The sequence below is a fragment of the Heterodontus francisci genome, chromosome 10 (genome assembly GCF_036365525.1).
Source record: "Heterodontus francisci isolate sHetFra1 chromosome 10, sHetFra1.hap1, whole genome shotgun sequence".
In the NCBI taxonomy this organism is placed as follows: Eukaryota; Metazoa; Chordata; class Chondrichthyes; order Heterodontiformes; family Heterodontidae; genus Heterodontus; species Heterodontus francisci.
In genome coordinates, this window is record NC_090380.1 from 102,312,200 (window position 1) to 102,337,250 (window position 25,051).

The window sequence follows — 25,051 nt, forward strand, 5'->3', positions numbered from 1 at the left end:
TGTGCAAAGATCTTAGAAGATGGCAGGACATAGAGAGCAGATAGCAAAGCACAAGGGATCATGTGCTTCATAGAGGGGTTTTGGGTACAAAAGCAGGGAAGTTAGGCTGAAGCTTTACATAGCTCTGGTTAGGCCATAACAAGTACTGCATCCAGTTCTGCTCACCACACTTTAGGAAGGATGTGAGGGTCCTTGAGAGGGTGCAGAGGTGATTTATCAGAATGGTTCCAGAGATGAAAGATTTTAGCTGCAAGCTTAGGTTGAAATTGGGATTGTTCTCCTGAAGGCAAAGGAGATAGGGGGAAGATTTGATAGACGTGTACATAACAGATTTAGATAAGGTAGACAAATAAAAGCTGCTCCCACTTGCTAATCGTACACGGACTAGGGGACACAGATACAAGGTCTGGGCAAGAGATGCAGGGGGCAAAACTGTGAGGAAGAACTCTTTTTATAAACACTGTTAGTGGTAATGACCTGGAGCTCCTTCCATATGAGGGTGGCGGAAAAGGAGACTGGATGGATGCTCGAGACAAAAACTTAAGACTACTCTGGGGACAGAGCAGGGGAATGGGACTGACTGAATTTCTCTGCAGAGAGCCGGCAGACTCAATGGGCTGAATGGCTACCTTCTATGCCATAATGACCATAACTTGCTCCACTTTATTCCACAGAACTAGAATCAGCAATGCTTTCATGATCATTGGGGTGGAACCACACTGATCAAGAAAGTTCTCGGTTTGCATTACATAAATTCCTCCCCTTCCTTACCTTTACACTGTTACTTCCTAGGTGTATTAAGATAACTGAAGTCCCCTATTTTCACTGCTGTGTAATTATTGCATCTTTGTATAATTTGCCTGCAGAACTTCTATCTTCTTCCCACTATTTGATGACCTATAGCAGTGACATGTTTGCTTGAAAGATCCCTTGTCAAATGGATCAATCACCACAAACAGCAGCCCCTCCACAACAGCTAAATTACAGTGCTATATGATATGCTCAATATGAAAGTGCTGCATGCAAATAGTGCTTTAATAATGCTAAGAAAAGTTATTCTCTTAGATATCAGTGAGATGTCATGCCCAGTTCTCTCAGCAGACTGCGTCAAACCTTGCACACTCCACTCCAAGGCCAGACAGCCTACTCTGCACTGCACGTGACAGCCACCTTGCACTTCACTTGATTATGCGGACCTACGGAAAATACGGACCTCAGGGATCTGCAGACCCCAGTTTGAGAAGACCGGCGATAGTAGACACAGTCACCAAACAGCTCCTCTATTGTTCCTTAACTCTAACAAAACAATCTGTGTCTTTGGCCCCTCAACGACAATCTCTCTCCAGTACAATAATAATTCCTTTGATCAATAGTGCCATCTCTACCACACTGCCCTCCTCCCAAATTTTTCTTCCCTTCCCTTTTCTCAATAACAGACAGAATTATTCAGTTACCAAGTTCCCGCCAACCCACTCTTATCTTTGATCCAGGTCTGTTACTGCCACTATACCATGTGGACACTTATGCATATGGCTGACAACTTGATTTACCACACTCTGTGCATTTACATACATGCAAACCAAACTCACCTTCGACTGCTTCGCACTGACCCCTGTCCAATCCCTATGTACAATGAAAATGTTTTTGAATGTCTTCGTAACTACTCACTGTCTAGAATTCTTTGCAAAGACAAAAACTTTTAAAAAAATGCTTATTGCTGTAACCTGCCACTCACTTTCCCTTTTTCTGTATGCCTCGAGCAAACTTATTTTTATTTGATCATTCCTTCTCTGTTCCATTTGCTGTTTCTTTGCATCCTCATCATCTCTCTATTCAGTGTTTCAGACTGTTTCACGTTCTCTCTGCACCCGTTTACTTTTTCTCCATTTCTTTCTGTATATTCCTCTACTACTGTCTGCCTCTCTCAAATTGACTTAATTTCTGTGTTGCTCCCTTCCTTTCTCCATATGACCCACTATCAGATTCCAGGTTCTGCCTCTAAAACCACAAAAATAATCTTGTTCCTTCGAGTACAAAGCAACAACTTTGCTCTAGAATATCTGAAATTCTCATTAGCATAGTTCAACCACCAGAAAAACATTTCAGTCAAATTCTAGACTAGGAGATGCTCCCATCACAATCCTTGAAGACATGTCGCCATCCTACCATCAAAGTCACATAGTTGGACAATGCTTAAAATTTAACAATGCTGTTGAGTGAGTCAGGATCCATCAGAATCTGTTTCCAATACCTAAACTGCCCCAAGAAACCACTGCACACAACAATTCAAATGTAGTCGGTATTGCAGACCCACCAACTGTATTTGCAGATGACTAAGAAGTCAACAGCCTAGAACGGTGAAGGAGATCTAAGAACTGCACTAATTTAAAATACTCTCAATAACATAGTTATGTGAAAATAAATTAGCAAACACTTTCAAACTGAAAATTGTTATTTATGGATGGATTTAAATCACAAGTAAAATTATTTCAGACAAGTATCTAAAATTTCAAAATCGTGCATCAAATGCAGGAAATTCATAGAGTTTTCATATAGTTCAATAACAGAACAGCTTAAAATTGTGAGCTTTACCTCATTAATGTGTTTGTACGTTTTGATCAAATCTACAGAGAGTTTCCTCAGCGGAGCAGTGATAGGGTCGCGGAAAGTTTGGGGCATTCGCCGCTGCAACATGACAACATCAGGCATTACCTGAAATAAATAGGACCAAGTTTATTATTTCAAAGAGCATTCCTCATAAGACACTACATAATTACATAACTGTGTCAGAGAATTTATGCAGCATAATCACAAAATGAAGAGACTGATCACGGACATGAACAAACTGGCTTTTTTGTAATCATACATCTTACATCACAGAAGGAGGTGATTTGTTCAAAATGCTTTTCAGAGAGTTAAGCAGTTCGTCTCACTCTCCTTCCTTTCCCCAATGCCCTGTAATATTTTTCTTTTCAAGTATCTATCCAATTCCCTTTTGAAAGTTACCATGAATCTGCTTCAAGCAATATCCTGGGCAGTATATTCAAGATGATATCAAAGAACCAACACTTTTTTTTAGTCGATAGATGAACCTGAAAATGCTCACTAAATTTCATTAGACGACACCAGTGTAAAGTGGAAAAGTGCTCTACACTGGCAAAAGTTGCACCATAAGCTGAAGATCTATGAAAAATCAGGAAAAAGTGATAGTAAAAAGTGAAACTCTTCAAAGTATTTTAAATGCTACTAATTTCCATAAATGCAGAGATGCAAATTGAAAAACCCACTGCACACTAACGGCTCAGTTAGAAAATAAGTTTAGAAGATAAAATAAATTCACATTTTAATGCTATTCATTCTTCTACTTTATGGGGAAAAAAAAAATCAGATGCTGTCCCCTAACCGCCAGCCACCCACAAAGATGCACTCATATGTGGGAACATGAAAGCAGTTGGGAGCTGCTGTTATGATAAATTTCCAAGAGGCCAGCATCACTGCCTGTTGGCTCATTACAGATATCTGCTGTCTTAAAGCGTTGATTCTGATAAGACGGTTATAAAATCCTGAGTGCTAGTGGGGGTTTTCTTAAATGTATTTTGATGTTGTAATTTGCAACAATAAATGCTGTGTACACATTTGAACAATTAAAGGGAAGAAACTAAAAATCTAAACCATTTTATGATACAGAAATCCCTTGCGAAAGCTTTAGATTTAAACAAAACTGTGTTGATCGCAATGAAGGCTGTCCATATTGGAGATTGGAATACTTACCACACACAGAGCCAACTTAAAGTATTCCTGGATCAAAAAGATAACAAGGGCAAAAAGATGTACAAACTATCTGGTAGTCTTCATTCTTTTAAGTGAAGCATATTCCACATACAGAAGAATTGAACCTGATCATCATACAGAAGATCAAGCTGGAAGATATGAGACCTTAGACACAAATTTCTCCATGTGCTATTTAAAAGCTAAACCGAAAAGTTGGCTCCAGTCTGTTTTAACCGCAAGACAGAAAGATGGCAAGTAATAAAGATGTTTTTAGTAGTAGATTCGAACTTGATGAACATTGTACGTGGTAGGTAATCTTTTTCATTTTCATTCTATACATCCTCCACATACCCCAAAAGTCTGGCCCACTTGGTTCAGGAAAAGGGAAGGCCACTTGTTGGAAATAACACCTATGGTCTAAACAGATCTAATACACTCCAAGTCACCAACTCTAAATTAGCTTCTCCGCAAATGCTCCAAAATAAAACCTCTTTACAGTTTGATCCAACCACAACTCAAGAACCTCAAACAGTAGCCAGAATAGGGATCAATGCATCCTACTGCCCATATAACCATTAAGATATGACCGACTCTAAAGGTGTAGGTCACAGGCCACAAATAATTGAAACTTACAACAGAAATTGCTCTGATATATGCCAAAATCTAAAGATGGAATTGCAAATTCCTGTTTGAAATGGAACCATGGAACCACAAAAATTTAGTGCAAGGCAGCATTTGACAGAGTATGGCATCAAGTCACCCTAGCAAAACTGGAGTCAATGGGAATCAGGGGGAAAATTCTCTGCTGATTGGAGTCATACCTAGCGCAAAGGAAGATGGTTGTGGTTGCTGGAGGTCAAACAACTGAGCTCCAGGACATCACTGCAAGAGTTCCTCAGGGTAGTGTCCTGGGCCCAACCATCATCTGCTGCTTCATCAATGACTTTCCTTCTATCATAAGGTCAGAAGTGGGGATTTTCGCTGATGATTGCACAATCCTCAGCACCATTCGTGACTCCTCAAATACTGAAGCAGTCCGTGTCGAAATGCAACAAGACCTGGACAATATCCAGGCTTGGGCTGAAAAGTTGCAAGTAACATTTGCACCACATAAGTGCCAGGCAATGACCATCTCCAACAAGAGAAAATCTAACCATCTCCCCTTGACATTCAATGGCATTACCATCGCTGAATCCCCCACTATCAACAACCTAGTGGCTACCATTGACCAGAAACTGAACTGGAGCAGCCATATAAATACCGTGGCTACAAGAGCAGGTCAGAGGCTAGGAACCCTGTGGCGAGTAACTCACCTCCTGACTCCCCAAAGCCTGTCCACCATCTACAAGGCACAAGTCAGGAGTGTGATGGAATATTCTCCACTTGCCTGGATGGGTGTAGCTCCAACACTCAAGAAGCTCGACACCATCCAGAACAAAGCAGCCTGCTTGATTGGCGCACCATGCACAACATTCACTCCCTCCACCACCAACGCACAGTGGCAGCAGTGTGTACCATCTACAAGATGCACTGCAGCAATGCACCAAGGCTCCTTAGACAGCACCTTCCAAACACGCGACCTCTACCACCTCGAAGGACAAGAGCACAATAGACTCCTGTTTTTGGACATGAGCATTTGTGGTCTAGATTTTAAAATGATTTATCTAAACCTGTATGAGATTGAAAAGCGCTTGTAAACTTAATTCTTTCTGTATTGCCATGTTACACAGACTTTTCACTGGCAATCTTGCTGGGAACTTGTAATGATCAAATTCAAATAACTAATTTTTGTTACTACAGCCTGCATTAGCTTTTCACATAGTAAACGTCACAAAATCTTCAAAGTTGCAAATTGGAGATCAATTTTGGAGCGTTAACATACATTCCAAAAAGTACAATACTAATTATTAAAGGATGCAGGCACAAATATCCAACTAAAATTGCACACACGTCACACTTTCAATGGTTTTTAATGAAAAACCTACTCAAGCATCTTGTTCATATATGATCTTTCATAGCATATGGAAAAATCATGGCTATACCTTTACCAAACATATAACAGGTTGTAAAACTCTAGCAGAAAGAATGTACCAAAGACCTCAAAAATATTAGTTCATCAATAAATCTAATGGACTCAAACTAAAGTGGAACGTTGTGGAAGCAGATCTGTCGTGCATGGTCTCAAATTGGGATCCATACCTGGTTAGTTACAGTTGGCTGAAGCTGGTCAGTGTAGGATAATGCAGGCACCTGCTGGTCATTTATAGTCTGTTGGTGACGGTCACTGTATTGCTGGTGAGAATGAGGCACCTGCGTAGCCATTTGAAGGCCAGCAGCATGAAATGAAAATGAAGGTGCAAGCCGAACGGTTGAAGGTTTGCATGCTGAGGTCTCTCCGCCTGAGGAAGGAACGACATGAAAGGCTATAAGGTTATCAGAAATTTGTTTTGTTTCATGCTCATCAGTTTTAGTTCTAATAGCCAAGTTACCTTTCTTGTAGCCCTGGACTTAGCCTAGAGTATAGATCCACAGAAGCCCTCCAGTACCAGATTCAGGCAGTTTTCCATGTTTGAGCCTGGGCATCAAGTATTCAACTCTGGCGGCCATGAAAACTGCACCCAATCCAGTTTTCATTCAAGAATTGCACAAATTTACTCTTCAACAGGAGTCACAATCATCAATGGTATTCCCCTAACCTCTCAGTCCAAAAAAGCTGAGGCCATTTGTTGAGCACCAAAAGCTGCCACACCTATTATCTAGGTAATACAGCAGAGACCAGGAATGTTCCAATCTGCACAGCTTTTGGGCCTTTACCTTTTAGCTTAACTGTGGGAAAACAGTGACCACATTTTTTAAAAAATAAGCCGAGAACTAAAACAAAAAGCAACCAATACATTAGAAAGTAATTTTGCATTACTTTATAAGGAATATTTAACGACTATCAAGCTCCTAATGGAAAATGTTGCGCTCAATCTACGATGCACGGTTGAGCATGTGAAGATCTGTTTCCCTCAAAAACACAAGAATGTGTAAATTCACGTCTCTGCTGCAATCTATTTAAAAAGGTTGATTTTTTTCAAAACAGAACCCAAGTGAGATTCTTTGTGCAATACATTCTTTTGATAACAAGTTGATTTTTATTTTACAAAAACACATTAAAATTAGACAGAAAAAGTAATCCCAGTGCAAAATTCATCAACTATCTAAACGATCTATAACTGAGAAGTTATCAACTAGGATTTACCCAATGAGTCAACACTAAGAACAGCCCCTTCCAAACTGCAAGGGCCATGAAATTCATGATTTCCGGTTTTGTGGGCCAGAATATTCAGGGTTCATTGGAAATGATCAATGGGCTATAAGCTCGGACATCCCTGAACTCATGTTGGATTCTGCATAAGAGATTTTGTACTAGCTTTGGACACTTGCCTCATTTCGGCAAATATTGATACCCGTACCATGAAGTTACAATTAGCTTCTTTGTTTGGATCCTGAGAACAGTATCAGTAACCAGTGGGATATTTCTATACAGGTGCTCATCCAAGAGATTTACACAGTGTAAAGCAAATACTCAACTGTCTGAGGGCAACAAAAATTATGCAACTTATTTTTTTTAAAAAACACCGCCAGATCAATCTTAGTGAATTTAGTGACACCATGTACAGCAAAAGCCAAGTCAAATCATAGATGACCACAAAGGCAATATCCAACTATTTGCTCAGTTGAGTATCGAACTTGCGTGTAGTTGGATATTGCCCCTCTGTGCCCAGAGATTAACTTGTTTTTAGCAACACTGTTTATGTATAGAAAACGCTCAGTGTTTTGACTGCTAATTGATGTAAACTCACCTGACTTAACTAGTTAATGCAAAACATAAGCAGCAGTTACCAAGTAATTAACCAGTTGTTCCATGCATTCATTTTAGAGGAAACATGCTACAGAACTGACTAACTCGGTTATACTTTAAAATTGAGAGATGGAATATACCAGTATTGTCACTGAACTTGCTTAACACATTATATCTATTAAAAAACATACCTAAGCCAAACCGCTGCCAGTGATACTCTTAAGTTAACCTCTCGAGTTGTTGCTTTGCCCATGATTAATAGACCTTAACTATCAGCACTTTACCCTACTGTAACATATAGCAAAATGCTTTGTCCAGTAAAATCCCTATGTGTACTCCTAGATGTTCTCAGTTCAAATAAGCACAGTAAAAAAAATTGTGCAAGCTCACAATACTACACTGAAATCATGGTGACATCATTCTAAAACAATGTACAAAAGACCAGCAGTACTGTATATTTCCAAGCACTACATAATATAGTTTTCTTTGCCATTACGACATGCCTGAGGAAACACTCCAAACAACTTGCTCACCAGTCTCTAAAGCCACTTCGTAGAAGTTAAGACTTCAGGAATCACCCTTACAAAAGTAAACTTTGCTAATTCTTTTACATTAGAGATGCAACCCTACTATTCAAATCCTGTCTCTTGTGCATCCTATTCTCCCTTTACTTCAGCATTGGTGGCAGAATCAGCCACCTCACCCTTATTGATGGAACTCCCTCCCTGTGCTCCACCACACTGCTCTCCATTTTCTCAAATCTCATCTTTACAGCCAAGCTTTTGATATTCTTCCCTGAAGTTCCCTCCATGGTTTAATGTCCATTCAATTCACCTTTTCTTCTGCTTCCACCACAACAAAAGTACCATAAGAAGTTTTCTACATAATTGCATTTATATAAAACTCTGTACGATAACTGAAAAATAAAGCTCAATGAAATAAAGCTCTGAATGACAAAAGCAAACCAGTGGGAGTAAATAAACACTTAAAAAGTTAGTCTTCAATTGTATTGCTCTGAAATACTAACCTGCAAGCACTTCTACATGCAAAGGTCTTCTGATCACTGAAGTACAAAATCAACAGTGAACATACTGCAGCTTTAGTTGGTAGAAATTTGAGTTGTTCTGCATTTTGGAGATGATCAAACACAAGCAATGCCCAAGACAAAAGTGAAATTTTGCTACAGATTCTCCTACTATGGAATTTCAGACACCCAAGTGCTCACAGAGCAATAAAACTGAAGACCAACTTTTTATTTTTACATTTCTGTGCTCTCCCTCTAGTTTGCTTCAGTGTCATGCACCAGCGTAAATTGTTGCCAGTGAAGGTGCAGGATCGATAGCCAGAGTGACTAGCACTTCAATACCCTCTATGAAGTACTGGAAAAGCCTCCATTCAGCTTCTAGGCATAGTGAATCTTGCAAACTACAGCTTAGGGACTGAACTCAACAGTCCATCTTCTTTTTGGCAGCTGTCATTTTAAATTGGTCTATGTACTGGAAAAAAATTTCCATCAATCTTTAAGAACCTGCTGAAATGATCAACACCTGATGAGCTGCAACAATGCAAAGCATTTCCCTCCCACAGAATAATAAAGTGCAGAAGAGGCCCTTTGGCCCATCGAGTCTGCACCGATGCATTAAAACACCTGACCTGTCTACCTAATCCCATTTGCCAGCACCTGGCCCATAGCCTTGAATGTTATGACGTACCAAGTGCTCATCCAGGTACTTTTTAAAGGATGTGAGGCAACCTGCCTCTACCACCCTCTCAGGCAGGGCAGTTCTGTTTACTTCTGTTCACTGAACAGTTTTGCAGCCTCAATTGAAACCACACTCACTTGGAGCAGAATGTAACTTTAGTAATGAACTGATTCTACTTATCAGCATGAGAGCAGCCTCAGGACCAAAAAAAAATGCAATGACAGGTTATGCCGGCAGAATGAATCTTCAAGAGGCAAATAGTAGAAAAGATTGATAACATTTGGGAGGGCAAACACTGCTGCATGTATGGTGAAACTGCAGTTTTCTGGTGGTGTTTGCAGGAAGACTGACATTTTAAAATTCTCATCCTTACTTTCAAATCGCTCCATGGCCTTGCCCCTCCCCACCATCAGCCAAACAACCCTCCAAGATATCTGCCCTCACCCAATTCTGGCCTCTTGCACATCCTCTATTTTAATCGCTCCACCATTGGGGTTTATGCCTTCAATTCCTGAGATGCTAAATTCCCAAACCTCTCTTTCCTTCTTTCAGGCACCCCTTAAAAACCTCAATCGGCCCCAACACCTCTTTATACTGCCCAAGAAAGACTGATCTTTTACTAGGAGCTGGACCTTTTAAGAGAGTTTCATATCCAGTTATAGTCTACTACAAGTTAGCATACAATTGTTCAAAATATTTTAATATCAGTGTCAAATTTAGTTTGAGTACATTCCTACAAAGCACCTTGAGACGTTTTACTGTGTTATATAAATGCATGTTGTTGATCAGTGGGACTCAAACCTGTACATCACACTAGAATCAAAACAGCCATCTACCTTCACACCCCCAAAGGCAAAGCTCCTCAAAGAAGCAGACACACCATCAACTGAGCAAAAGACAAAGGCAGCAATACAGAAAAACGAGCAGTCAGCAGTTGCTGATTACATTACATAGAGGCAGCTCTGGGGGCCCTCACAGTTTGCACGCTCTCCTTAAATTTAGGAGGCTGGCGAGGTCAGCACGATGCTGCACCGTTTATGTAACAAGCTGCGAAAGAAGAGTTCTTCACCCAACATCCATAGTGCCAGACAAACCACTCTATCCCTGGGATACGGTCATGCAAGAATTCTAACCCAGAGGCAGAATGGTTTCTCTGCCACTATGAATGCTGGGTGAAGAGTTTCCCATTCCACAAAAGCCATTTCTTTCAGAAAACCAACTTGAGACTGCCACCTCACACTTACCTCAGAGCAGCGACAGGTCCAAGAGAATGTGGAGCCAAAAAAGAAAGCTGCAACAGCAAGCATCCTGATCCAGTGAAAGTTCTGCAAAAAGTAGTTTTACAACAGTCTGCATCCCTAGTTTTGACTTGTAAAATGGCTTGTTGCACTAAAGGCTGTCCATAGTTTGGAATCAGCGAGTATGTTATTCAGAGTACCTCTTGTATATTTTATCATATAAACTACCTGGGTCTTCCAATAAGTCTTTTTTTGAGCATGTGCTTTTATAGGTTTCACTAACATTATGGCCAAAATCAAGAATTTAATGTACCAAAAAATATATGGTGCACACGTGTACCCTATTATTCCACAGTGTTACAAGTTTGAGCAGTCACCCTTCTATTCATTTAATTAGAGTTAGCTGTCTATCAGTTGTGTAAATAGTTCACTAATTAATTAGCTAGAACTTACGTTAGCAGGTGATTTAAGTTTTACTGACCCGAATTAGAAACTACGGCATTAAATTAAAGATCAATTCCAAGTATGTGCTGGCTTCTTTCCTTCAGCTAGTAAGGGAGATCTAAAAGTCAATTCATACTTTGTAAAAAGAAATTGTAATCCAAAGCCGATTGCTCCTGTAGCCAGAGAATTAATACTTGCTAAAAGTACAATTAAACTTGAAGACAGCTTCATCTTAAGGTATAATCCCATTGGATCGAAGTGAATTTATTACAGAGACTTAGGTCATAAATATTTTAGCCTGATAGTTGTTTAGTAGTATAGAACTTGAGCATTGCCGAAAATATAAACACGTCTAACCTTTTAGTCTTTCACTCATCAGGACAATCCGCAAGAATAACCAATGTAAGCGAAAACAACTAATACTGCATGAGTAGAGTGCTGATTGGTTGGCAAGTAACAGATTGCTAGAGGCATTGCCATGGAGAATGCACCAGTTAAATGTCAAGCTTTGTTTGAAGTTGAAACCAGGCAGCTTGACTCGGATTCCTCTGGGCTATGCCTTGACCAATGAACCAGTGAATGGCTATCACTTATTTTGTTCAGTTGAAACAGGCACAATATTTGTACATAGTTTGTTTGCAAAGTACAGGGCCCTGTGTGTTAATGTGCTCATGGTCATAGAGTCTTAGAGTTATACAGCACAGAAACAGACCCTTCGGCCCATCGCGTCTGTGCCGGCCATACAGCACCCAACTATTCTAATCCCATATTCCTGCACTTGGCCGTAGCCCTGTATGCTATGACGTTTCAAGTGGTCATCGAAATACTTCTTAAAAGTTGTGAGGGTTCCTGCCTCCACCAACTCTTCAGGCAGTGCGTTCCAGATTCCAACCAACCTCTGGGTGAAAAAATGTTGCCTCAAATCTCCCCTAAACCTCCTGCGCCTTACCCTAAATTTATGCCCCCTGCTTCTTGACCCCTCCACTAAGGTTAGATAGGAGGAAACTTTTTCCCCATCAATGCCCCCCATAATCTTGTACATCTCAATCATGTCCCCCCTCAGCCTTCTCTGTTCTAAGGAAAACAACCCTAGCCTATCCAGTCTCTCTTCATAGCTAGAATGCTCCAGCCCAGGCAACAACCTGGTGAAATTCCTCTGCACCTTCTCCAGTGCAATCATATCCTTCCTATAGTGTGGTGACCAGAACTGTACACAGTACTCCAGCTGCGGCGCCTAACTAGCGTTTTATATAGCTCCATCGTAACCTCCCTGCTCTTATATTCTATGCCTTGGCTAATAAAGGCAAGTATCCCATATGCCTTCCTAACCACCTTATCTACCTGTGCTGCTGCCTTCAGTGATCTAAGGACAAGTACACCAAGGTCCCCCTGACCCTCTGTACTTCCTAGGGTCCTACCCTCCATTGTGTATTCCCTTGCCTGGTTAGTCCTCCCTGCTAGTCCTGTAGTTTTGTTTCAGAATGAGGTTTGACTTTAAGGCTTGCAAGGGATCAGTATTGGTTTAAGAACCGGCGAGCCTCAGGAGTTATAGGAAGGTGCATTTTCTTTGCCTGAGAAACAGCCATTTGGAGACTGCAATTCAAAGGGTGCATTCTCGTTACCATAGTTATAGCCACTGGAAGTGAACCTGATGCGATACATTTGTTACAATTAAGTTTTGAACTGGCTTGAGTTGAAGACAGTTTGCTCCAACAGACAGACAGAAGACACAGACAGCCGTGGTGTTCAGGCACCTGAAAAAAGAGCTCTCAACCATTTAAACTGAAGGAACAGGATTTTAGTCTGTTTAATTATCTCAAAATTCTAAGAAAAAGTCAAGCCAAAACAGAGACCTCTGGTAACATAAAATGAAAAAAGGGAAGTTAGACTGACAATCTTTTATCCCTCAAAACTCTGAAATCAGATTGATTCTGTTGAAAGTGTTTGCAAGTCGTTAATTGTTGAAATTTGCTGGAGGACTTCCAGCGACAGCCCGTGAGGACTTCCAGCGACAGCCCGTGAGGACTTCCAGCGACAGCCCGTGAGGACTTCCAGCGACAGCCCGTGAGGACTTCCAGCGACAGCCCGTGAGGACTTCCAGCGACATCGGATTGTAAATTTGCAAGGATTCGAATTTTTTCTATTTTAAATGTTGCTTATATCTTCAGTGTTTAAGAACTTAGTCTTCTAATTAAAGAGTTAATTTGTTGATTTAAAGACACCTGGTTTTGTTAGCCTCATAAGGGGGTTAATAGATGGTACAATTTGGTTGGGTCTTTAATTTGGAAAGTTTTTAGATATGTTAGGCGATCTGTGGAGCAACAGGATTGAATCAATGCGTCTCTCCCACCACAATCAGAATCGTATATTTTGATTGGGGGCTTTGACAGGAGCAGTCAGTCTTAACAATGTAGCTTTCAGTGTGCGCTAAGGCGCCACACTGCGGGCCCGACTGAATCTTATATTGGTTGTCAGCGTAACTGTTAGCACACCGTGGATTACTTAGCAAATGCTGTCCAATCGCAGAATCACATCTAATGTTGGACATTGTGTTTTGAGTTTTGCAAGCACGGGCTGGTTGGGTACAACCTGTCCCTTCTGCTGTTCGCAGCGGGCAAGGTACGAATGTTATTTGCCACTTAGCAGCCCAAGCCTGAATATTGTCCAGGTTTTGATGCATATGGACACTGCTTCAGTATACGAGCAGTTGTGAATGGTACTGATCATCATACAGTGAACATCACCACTTCTGACTTTATGATGGAGAGAAGGTCCTTGATGAAGCAGCTGAATATGGTTGGGCCGAGGACACTGCCCTGAGCAACTCCTGCAGCAATGTTCTGGGGCTGAGATGATTGGCCTCCAACAACCACCTTCCTTTATGCTAGGTATGACTCCAACCAGTGGAGAATTTTCCCCTTGATTCCCATGGGCGCCGGTTTGGCTCGGGCTCCTTGATGCCACACCTAGTCAAATGCTGCCTTGATATCCAGGGCAATCACACCTCACCTCTGGAGTTCAGTTCTTTCGTCCATATTTGACCAAGGTTGTAATGAGGTCAGGAGCAGAGTGGCTCTGGTGGAACCCAAACTGAGCAACGCTGAGCAGGTTATTTCTGTTTAAGTGCCTCTTGTTAACACTGTCGACGACACCTTCCATCACTTTATTCACGATCGATCGTGTACTGATGGAGCGATAATTGGCTGGATTGGATTTGTCCAGCTTTTTGTGGATAGGGCATACCTGGGCAATTATCCAAATTGTCAGGTAGATGCCAGTGGTACTGGAACAGCTTGGCTAGGGGCGTGGCTAGTTCTGCAGCACAAGTCTTCAGTTGGGATGTTGTCAGGACCCACAGTCTTTGCTGTATCCAGTGCCCCCAACTGTTTCTTAAAACCATGTGGAATGAATCTGCAATGCTAGGGACCTCAGGGGTAGGCAGAGATCGATCATACACTCAGCACTTCTGGTTGAAGATGGTTGCAAATGATTCAGCCTTTTCTTTTGCGTTGATGTGCTGGACTCCATCATTGGGAGCCTTCTCCTCCTGTTAGTTCTTGAATTGTTCATCACCATTCACGACTATATGTGGGAGGACTGCAGAGCTTTGATCTGATCCGTTGGTTGTGGGATTGCTTAGCTGTGTCTATTCCATGCTTCTTCTGCTGTTTAACATGCGTTGTGGCTTCACTGGGTTGGCACCTCATTTTTAGGTGCCTGGTGTTACTCCTGGTATGCTCCCATGCACTACTCATTGAACTAGGGTTGATTCCCTGGCTTGATTGTAATGATAGTGAGAGATATGCCAGGGCATGATGCTACAGACTATGTTTGAATACAGTTTTGAGCTGCTAGATTTGTTCTGAATCTATCCCATTTAGTAGAATGGTAATGTCACACAACATGGAGGGTCTCCTCAGTGGGAAGATGGGGCTTGGTTTTCACAAGGATCGTGCAGTGGTCACATCTATCAATACTGTCAAGGACAGCTGAATCTGCAGTAAGTCGACTGGTGAGGACGAGGCCTAGTTGCTTTATCGCTTTTGTTCGTTCCTTCACCACATTCCATACCTAACCACTAAGCGATGGAAATTCAGTGCCCTTGCCACCCACAGTGCTTCTTCCATGTGGTATCCAACATGGAGGAGCACTGATTCATCAGCTGGGGGAGGCAATAGGTGGCAATCATCAAGAGGTTTGTTTGCCCATGTTTGACCTGATGCCATGAGACTTTATGGAGTCCAGAGTCAATGTTGAGGACTCCCAGGACAACTCTCACTTGACTGTATATCACCTCTGGTAGTTCTGTCCTGCTGGTGGGACTAAACATACCCAGGAATGGTGATGGCATTAACTGGCATTTTGGATGTAAAGTATGTTTCTGTGCATGTGCAGGCTGTTGCTTAATTAGTCTGTGGGACAGTTCTCCCAATTTTGGCACAAGCCAAAAGGAGGACTTTGCAGGCCTGGGTTTGCCGTTGTCGTTTCCGGTGCATTGGTCGATGCCGGGTGTTCCATCCAGTTTTATTCCGTTTAAACTTTTATGTAGCAGTTTTGTACAACTGAATGGCATGCTAGGCCATTTCAAAGGGCAGTTAAGAGTCAACCAAATTTCTGTGGGTCTGGGGTCACATGTAGATCAGATAACAGCAGATTTCCTTCCCTAAAGGACATTAGTGAAGCAGATGGGTTTTTACAACAATCGATGGTAGTTTCACGGTCCCCATTACTGACTAGTTTTCAATTCCAGATTTTCATTAATTAAACGGCAAATTAATTAATTGAATTTAAATTCCAGGAGCTGCCATGGTGTGATTTTGAACCCATGTCCAGAGTATTAGCTTGGGTATTTGGATTACTAGTCCAGTGACATTACCACTATGCCACCATCTTGTTATTCAGTGAGCCCTCCTAAAACATTTGCATGTGGAGTTCAGGCAAGCATATGGCAAACAACTTAGCTGAACAGCCTACCAACACAATGGGAAAACTCCTACATGACGAATGGTCATCTGATGTTGGAAAGTGACACTCATGTACCATACAGTCAGTGACTTGAGAAAAGATAGGGTGGGGGAAGGTGATTGGTAAAAGGAAAAAATACCCATCATTCATACTGCAGAGATCAGATTACACAAAAGATGTGAACAGAGGATAGTTTTACTTCTCCCAGCTTTTCCTTTCAGAAAAATTATATAAAATGGCATTTGGAGCATTTTTTTCCCCCCACGATTTTGACTGAAATGCAGCTTTCAATTAACATTGAAAATGTATGAGGAGATCAGCTAAAAAATACCAGAATAAACTGCATCAGCCAATATAACATGCCATATTTCAAAGGAAAACAAATGTTTTATTTTAAAGACAAGCCAACTTGAACAAAAGTGAAAAAAATAACCACCTCCCTGCCTGCATGATTGAAAAAAGTTTCCATATATTTTTGTTTCTAGTTTGTTCCTCAATTCTACTCCTATGTTGACCATTCGGTTTTTGCTGCTTTCCTTTTACTAGTTTTTGTCTTGGTCATATCATTTATCCTTCTGTACCTTCAATTGCTATATTTAATGATCTTTTAGGATTTATTTTTCTTCCTGTATCTTTATGGAGATAGTTGGTAGCATATGGCAATACAGGGAAAAAGTAACCATCTGGTTTTAATAAATCCTGCCAACTCCAATTATTTAATGCAAGATCTAAACCAGCACTTAACACTGTGAGCCAAGAAAAGGATCCTTTAGAGGCCAAGTAAAGGGACTGCAAGGCCAGACATTTAGTACATAAGGTTCTGTGTTGACATGGGAAAAATACACAGGATTAGTATTGAAGCTAGTAAATGGACTAAAATATAGCTGCAATGAATACAATCAGTTGCCAAACTGTTATATACTCAAGTCTTCAAAGGTGCTTAATGTTTCAAACAAAAAGTGATGATACTCCATCTTGACATACTCATCAGAAAATTGAGCCTTCAAACACCCACTGTGCCCAGTTTGAAAATCTTCAGTTATATACAAAGAATGGAATAGAAATCTTGCAAACATGCAAACACTTTGAAAATTTATTCTGCCAAATAGATTATTCAATGAAGATAGAACCTGTATTTCGCAAAATATACTGTTACAATGAGCAACACCCTTAATTTTAATTCTACAAGCAATTAAGAGTTTCATATAATTCTCAATTGCTAAGCAATGGTAGAACACCAAATCATATCTACACACATTAGACGGCAGAGCATTAAGACAGTTGCTTGCTATTTTAGGCTTTGAAGAATTTGAGAACTTATATATTGAGACACTATCCAACAATTTAAAACCAGTTATGAAAAATTATGGTGTTCTTTTATTTTGGAAATGAAAATAATTCAGAATCTTAAATTTTCTTCAAAGTGACAGAAACCTTTTCAGAAACATTACCTGGTTGAAAGACTTTACTGTGAAAAATTTCACTAAAGATTTGGCAACATTGATGGGACAGAAGTACTTCCACCCAAACTTTTCCCTGCAAACTTGATAAGGTCCCACATGGGAGATTGGTTAAGGTGGTAAGAACCCATGGGATGCAGGGAAATTTGGATCCAAAATTGGCTTAGTGGCAGGAAACAGAGGGTAATGGTCGAGGGTGACTTTGTGAAGCCTGTGACCAGTGGTGTACCACAGGGATCGGTGCTGGGACCATTGCTATTTGTAGTGTATGTTAATGATTTAGACGTGAACATAGGAGGGATAAGTAAGTTTGCAGATGACATGAAAATTGGTGGTGTTGTAAATGGTGAGGAGGAAAGCCTTAGATTACAGGACGATATAGATGGGCAGAGCAGTGGCAAATGGAACTTAATCCTGAAGTGTGAGGTGATGCATTTTAGGAAGACTAACAAGGTACGGGAATATACAATGGAGGGTAGGACCCTAGGAAGTACAGAGGGTCAGAGGGGCCTTGGTGTACTTGTCCATAGATCACTGAAGGCAGCAGCACAGGTAGATAAGGTGGTTAGGAAGGCATATGGGATACTTGCCTTTATTAACCAAGGCACACAATATAAGATAAAAGCAATATATTGTGGATGCTGGAAATCTGAAATAAAAACAAGAAATGCTGGAAATACTCAACAGGTCTGACTGCATCTGTGGAGAGAGAAGCAGAGTTAATGTTTCAGATCAGTGACCCTTCTTCAGAACAGGTTAGATAGGAAGAGACTTTTTCCCTTAGCGAAGGGATCAATAATCAGGTGGCATAGATTTAAGGTAAAGGGAAGGTGGTTTACAGGGGAGTTGAGGAAATATTATTTCACCCAGAGGGTGGTTGGAATCTGGAACGCACTGCCTGAAGAGATGGTAGAGGCAGGAACCCTCACAACATTTTAGTATTTAGATGAGCACTTGAAACGTCACAGCATACAAGGCTATGGGTCAAGTGCTGGAAAATGGGATTAGAATAGTTAGATGCTTGATGGCCGGCACAGAGTTGATGGGCTAGTTTCTGTGTTGTGTAACACTATGACTCTAAACTCTGGCACATCCCTTTGATACTTCGTGCTGGCAGTCAGTAGTTATATTTTTCCTTCTGTTACGACCAGGTGAGAGAGAGAGGTCTAGGGTTCCCTCTCAGCCTTCACCTGGTCTTACTATGACAGGTTTTTATTTTAAAAACACCTTTTTTTCTTAAGCTCCCCCTTCGTGAATCCTTGTTCACCAATTTCCAATTATAGGGCAAAGAAACTAGCCAAACAGGTTTTCTTAGGTTTAAAAGAAAAAGGGTTGAACTTTATTAAAAAGTTCAACTCTAATTCGGTTAATGTCTATGGATACGCAATGTGCCCACGCTAGCATGCATACGCGATACACAAATGCAGATCGCAACAGAAAAGAGAAGAAATAAAGTGGAAAAGTTTGAGGCAATATCTGAAGATGGTTTTGGTTACTGTTCTTTGAGCTCGCTGTAAAGTCTTTCATTGTAGGTAGGGTCTTGCTTTTCATTGGGGCCCAGTATTCTTCTTGAACCTTGTTCGATGTAGGAGACTTTTCTCTCGAAGTTCATGTGCCCTCAGTGGGTCCTGAGGCTTGAGAGAAAGATGGGAGCAGACAGGTCTTCTCACTTCAGGCACAGTCTGAGTTCACAAATTCTGTGGCTAGTTCAAACAAATCTGGACCAGTTAGTCATGTGACCAGCTGGTTTAACCAGTCCTGGCTTTTGTGGTTGTATCACCTTAGTAGGCTCTGGAATGCTCTTCCTTACACCTTCAATGTCTGGTGATCAAAATCCATTGTGGGTTGAATGTGTCAGGGAATGGTCCTTTTGTCTCCACAAGCACTGTTAGTATGCTAATGTTTTTCAGCTAAGTGTCTGGCAGCCCTTGTAACAGGCCTTCTCTTCTTCCCAGCAAGTTTAAAATCAACGTCCATATGACAAAATTCATCTGCCTCATTCTTGGCAGGTACAGGCCTGCATGACACTTCACTCAAGTCAAGAAGACATACTGTGCAGCACAGTATTTATTATAGTTTAGCTCATTCCAAAATAGCAGTAAAAGTGGACTTCACTTCTGCTCTGGAACTGAGCAAATAACTCAACAACTCCCTTTCAGAGGCATGAGAGATTGATTCAGTCAATAGGGGTGACATCATCTATTGACAATGCCCTGTCTGCCCTGTTAAGAGGACAGTTTAGTTAGGGATGACGACTTGGATTGAATTCACTCTATGGCCAAGCCTGATTAACAGCAGTTTAAAATATGAAACTAGCCTTCTGTGTATAGTTGTGATAAATACAAGTACCAAGAATTAAAGCTTGACAGTCTACCTCGAGAAAATTATAAGCACAAGAACTTTTAAATAAGTCTGAAAAACATGCATTCGGAAGTATTCAAAATTGTGCTTTAAGGACATTTCTAAACTTTAATTATCCTTAGTATTACAGGGAGAACATATATTAAACGTAGAAACATAGAAAATAGGAGTAGGCCATTCGGCCCTTCGAGCCTGCTCCGCCATTCATTATGATCATGGCTGATCATCCAACTCAGTAACCGGTTCCCGCTTGCTCCCCCATATCCCTTACGCCCCAAGAATAGAAACATAGAAAATAGGAGCAGGAGGCAATGACAGTTAGGCAATATAAATTGCATGGCTCTAACTGCGTAACTCCAAAGTGTGAATCACCTGTCCACAAAGGATTTATTTTGAATTAACCATCAGTCCATTTCATATATTCTATTAACACACAATGTGCTTAAGAGATCAGTTTCATGCTAATTTAGGACGGATATACAATTGGCATTCCACAAAAAAAAAAAATCACAAAACTAGGCCAGAATGGAACAAAAACCAACCCAATTTACAATTAAGAGTTCATTATTAAAGCATTTAATTGTATACATCAGATGTGGACAGTTCATTAGTTATTTTTCAACTGTTCATTCAAAAACAAAGCTTGATGGAACAAAAACCATGGCAAAACAGACTAATCACTGATTTTACTTGCATTACATCATTCCATTTTCAGCTTTGTGAAAGGCTTCTGGCAACACACAAATATTGATGAACAAAATCATCTGGATCCACCAATCCAGAAGATTTTTTTAACCCCTGCAGCCAAACAGTATCTACCCTGTTGTTGCAAATTATTACAAGGTTTTTGCCTCCAGTGCACAACATAGAAGCCCATTTCAAATATTCATCCCAGTCTGCATGAAATAACTTCCCGACATCAATCCTGACTTTCCCTTTCACTACTTCGAATTTCTAGTCTTTTGTTCTGCTGTCAAAGTTTATCTTGAAATTGTGTGACAAAATATCTTGCTGTACTCTTTATAGTCAGCTCCTTTTCAAGGATTAAGTGTACGCTTCTCAAACGTTGCCTCAAAACTCAATTATCCAAAATTAGAAATTCAGCCTTGTAATTCTCCTCAGCATTGCCTCCAGATGTGAATGTTTCCCAATTAGTCATGAACCAAATGAGACAAAACACGCAAGGCGTGGTCTGACCAGAGCATGAAGTTTCAACATATCACCCTCTAACTTTTTTGGGGGAGAAATGACTGTTTAAATTATTGGAAGTGAGATCAAGAGTAGCTTGTTGAAAATGGTCATAAAGGTGTTGGGGCGATCAGATGGAGAGAGACTGATGGAGTGAGATGCTCCAGTGTTCCTCCATCATATGCTGATAGTCGTGACCGTCTTTGGTTAAACATGATGTGATCAAATCTACTGCCCTGTTTGGTTTAGACTGACTAGTTTAAGGATGTGTTCAGACATAGGGAACCAGTTTGTTTTTCCTCACGTTGCACTGATTTAGCATCAGCGTTGAGAATTCCATGTGCTTTATTGATTGCTGCTCCACAATGACGACATATTAAGTGCCAAGTCTAACACTCCTTGATCTTTCCAAGTCACCATAGCTAATTCAACAATGTAGAGTACGTGACCCATTCAACTGCCACTAAACCATTCGTTTAAGATCTTACCTAGATTAAAAGTAATCCTTCCCTCATCCCAATCCAGATAGCCCTAACCTAATAAGTAGCCATTCGTCTGTGCCTTCAAACAATTTCTAATGCTTTTCCAAGTTTTACCTTAAATTCCCATCATTGTAAGCTTTCTTGTGAAACCCAAGAGTTTTGGAATTCTAGTTATACATCGAGTGGCTTTCCAAACTGACTGCCCCACATTATCAAGCTAATTACCAATGTTCCCTCTATCTTCTGTTTGCTGCTCACGGGCAGTTTGTTGCAATACACAGTCCCTTTAAAATTGACATGCAGCTGTGCACATGCATATCCTGAAGGGAACATTGCTTGTGCCCGACCTGTTTATTTCCTGCATGGCACATTCCCGATTGCTGTGCAGCAGTGTACCTGCTCAGCTTAGAGGAAAAACTTAAGAACTTCAATGGCTACGAAAGTGCTTTGGGTGTCCTAAAGTTGTGCATGGTGCTACAGAAATGCAAGGTTATTTCCCTTACTCAACATTGTACAAAAACACACAAGGCACAATTTAATCCTCCCAGCTCAGTACATATTGTTAATGAAAATTCCACATGAAGACTAATGGTTAACAAAGTTGTAGTGTAATTTAAGAAATCTGCAGCTAGTAATCATGTTTAAAAAAAATCATTGTTGGGGGGGGGGGGCGGCAGTTGGAGGGGGAGGAACTTTTTACCACCGAGCCCTTTATGATACTGCAAAATGTTTTTAAAACGAGGTGAAAGATTGGCTAAAGCCAACACAAATTTATTAGTTAAATTTAGCCTCTAAAAACAAACATGTTTTTACTTTCATCCCCTTTAGCTCTTTTTTGGAAATATATTTTCTACAGAAAAAAAATTGTTTAAACTTTCAATAGTGCTCTTCGGAAGCTTGGCTGTGATCTATAAACAGAGCTTTTGAAAACGTTTGGCCTGCAGTTCGATCTCTCAATCGTACTTTTAAATCTCCGCCTGCCTGCCGAAAGCAGGAACGTTGCAGATTATTAACTAGTCATTTATCAACGTCTCTGCCAGGCAACACAATGCAGCAGAACCGCACAAAGTAACCACCCTGATCCCAGCAACAGCATCTAATTAGCATAGCCTACCACAGCAATAGCACCAGATGATTGGCTGCCTTTCAAACTTGCTGGTCAAATCACAGCGAAATATGTTAATAACATACTTCTGTTGCTAGGGTACAGCCGCCTGCTGGTGCCCAATAGGAAAACAAGAAGTAAACAAGTGAAAATTATGCTTTGTCATAATTCCAAGTTGCTTTTAACCCTGAACAAACAGCATGGAGCTAGCAAAAATAGAAAGGAGAATATTTACCAGTATAAAACCATATATACAATACACATATACGGATTTCTATAAATTACAGACTGCAAACCACCAACAAAATGTTAGATTCAACATAATCTGGTGTGGTGAAAATAGTGACATGCAACAGAATATGTGTGATGTTTGGAGTCATGATCTCACTTTTCTCAGCACGCTTTAGAGAGCTTGAACACCATCCGTTTATTTTTTCCTGACTAGGGTTACACATGAAAAGACTAATGCTATTTCTTTTTCTTTCTTTTGGGCCTCCTTATCTCGAGAGACAATGGATACGCGCCTGGAGGTGGTCAGTGGTTTGTGAAGCAGCGCCTGGAGTGGCTATAAAGGCCAATTCTGGAGTGACAGGCTCTTCCACAGGTGCTGCAGAGAAATTTGTTTGTTGGGGCTGTTGCACAGTTGGCTCTCCCCTTGCGCCTCTGTCTTTTTTCCTGCCAACTACTAAGTCTCTTCGACTCGCCACAATTTAGCCCTGTCTTTATGGCTGCCCGCCAGCTCTGGCGAATGCTGGCAACTGACTCCCACGACTTGTGATCAATGTCACACGATTTCATGTCGCGTTTGCAGACGTCTTTATAACGGAGACATGGACGGCCGGTGGGTCTGATACCAGTGGCGAGCTCGCTGTACAATGTGTCTTTGGGGATCCTGCCATCTTCCATGCGGCTCACATGGCCAAGCCATCTCAAGCGCCGCTGACTCAGTAGTGTGTATAAGCTGGGGGTGTTGGCCGCTTCAAGGACTTCTGTGTTGGAGATATAGTCCTGCCACCTGATGCCAAGTATTCTCCGAAGGCAGCGAAGATGGAATGAATTGAGACGTCGCTCTTGGCTGGCATACGTTGTCCAGGCCTCGCTGCCGTAGAGCAAGGTACTGAGGACACAGGCCTGATACACTCGGACTTTTGTGTTCCGTGTCAGTGCGCCATTTTCCCACACTCTCTTGGCCAGTCTGGACATAGCAGTGGAAGCCTTACCCATGCGCTTGTTGATTTCTGCATCTAGAGACAGGTTACTGGTGATAGTTGAGCCTAGGTAGGTGAACTCTTGAACCACTTCCAGAGCGTGGTCGCCAATATTGATGGATGGAGCATTTCTGACATCCTGCCCCATGATGTTCGTTTTCTTGAGGCTGATGGTTAGGCCAAATTCATTGCAGGCAGACGCAAACCTGTCGATGAGACTCTGCAGGCATTCTTCAGTGTGAGATGTTAAAGCAACATCGTCAGCAAAGAGGAGTTCTCTGATGAGGACTTTCCGTACTTTGGACTTCGCTCTTAGACGGGCAAGGTTGAACAACCTGCCCCCTGATCTTGTGTGGAGGAAAATTCCTTCTTCAGAGGATTTGAACGCATGTGAAAGCAGCAGGGAGAAGAAAATCCCAAAAAGTGTGGGTGCGAGAACACAGCCCTGTTTCACACCACTCAGGATAGGAAAGGGCTCTGATGAGGAGCCACCATGTTGAATTGTGCCTTTCATATTGTCATGGAATGAGGTGATGATACTTAGTAGCTTTGGTGGACATCCGATCTTTTCTAGTAGTCTGAAGAGACCACGTCTGCTGACGAGGTCAAAGGCTTTGGTGAGATCAATGAAAGCAATGTAGAGGGGCATCTGTTGTTCACGGCATTTCTCCTGTATCTGACGAAGGGAGAACAGCATGTCAATAGTCGATCTCTCTGCACGAAAGCCACACTGTGCCTCAGGGTAGACGCGCTCGGCCAGCTTCTGGAGCCTGTTCAGAGCGACTCGAGCAAAGACTTTCCCCACTATGCTGAGCAGGGAGATTCCACGGTAGTTGTTGCAGTCACCGCGGTCACCTTTGTTTTTATAGAGGGTGATGATGTTGGCATCGCGCATGTCCTGGGGTACTGCTCCCTCGTCCTAGCACAGGCATAACAGTTCATGTAGTGCTGAGAGTATAGCAGGCTTGGCACTCTTGATTATTTCAGGGGTAATGCTGTCCTTCCCAGGGGCTTTTCCGCTGGCTAGGGAATCAATGGCATCACTGAGTTCCGATTTGGTTGGCTGTATGTCCAGCTCATCCATGACTGGTAGAGGCTGGGCTGCATTGAGGGCAGTCTCAGTGACAGCATTCTCCCTGGAGTACAGTTCTAGGTAGTGCTCAACCCAGCTATAATGTTGACATTTTCAGCTAATATTTCTAAATTTATTACATTTAATGCTTTCTCCTCCCTCCAAGGGAAAGCACTTGAATAAAATGTTTCCTTATGCCAAACAAGC

At 41.4% G+C, this 25,051-nt stretch overlaps 1 protein-coding gene across 3 annotated transcripts in view; it reads right to left on the minus strand.

Annotated features, from left to right (window-relative positions):
• dyrk1aa (dual-specificity tyrosine-(Y)-phosphorylation regulated kinase 1A, a) overlaps positions 1-25,051 on the minus strand; it is a 142,919-nt gene that overhangs the window by 55,317 nt on the left and 62,551 nt on the right. For all 3 annotated transcript variants that reach the window (XM_068041192.1, XM_068041189.1, XM_068041190.1), the window contains exons 3-4: positions 5,971-6,170; positions 2,593-2,712 (exon numbers count right to left, since the gene is read on the minus strand). In XM_068041192.1, coding sequence (XP_067897293.1) covers positions 2,593-2,712; positions 5,971-6,170 — 320 coding nt within the window. The remainder of the gene's footprint in view (positions 1-2,592; positions 2,713-5,970; positions 6,171-25,051) is intronic.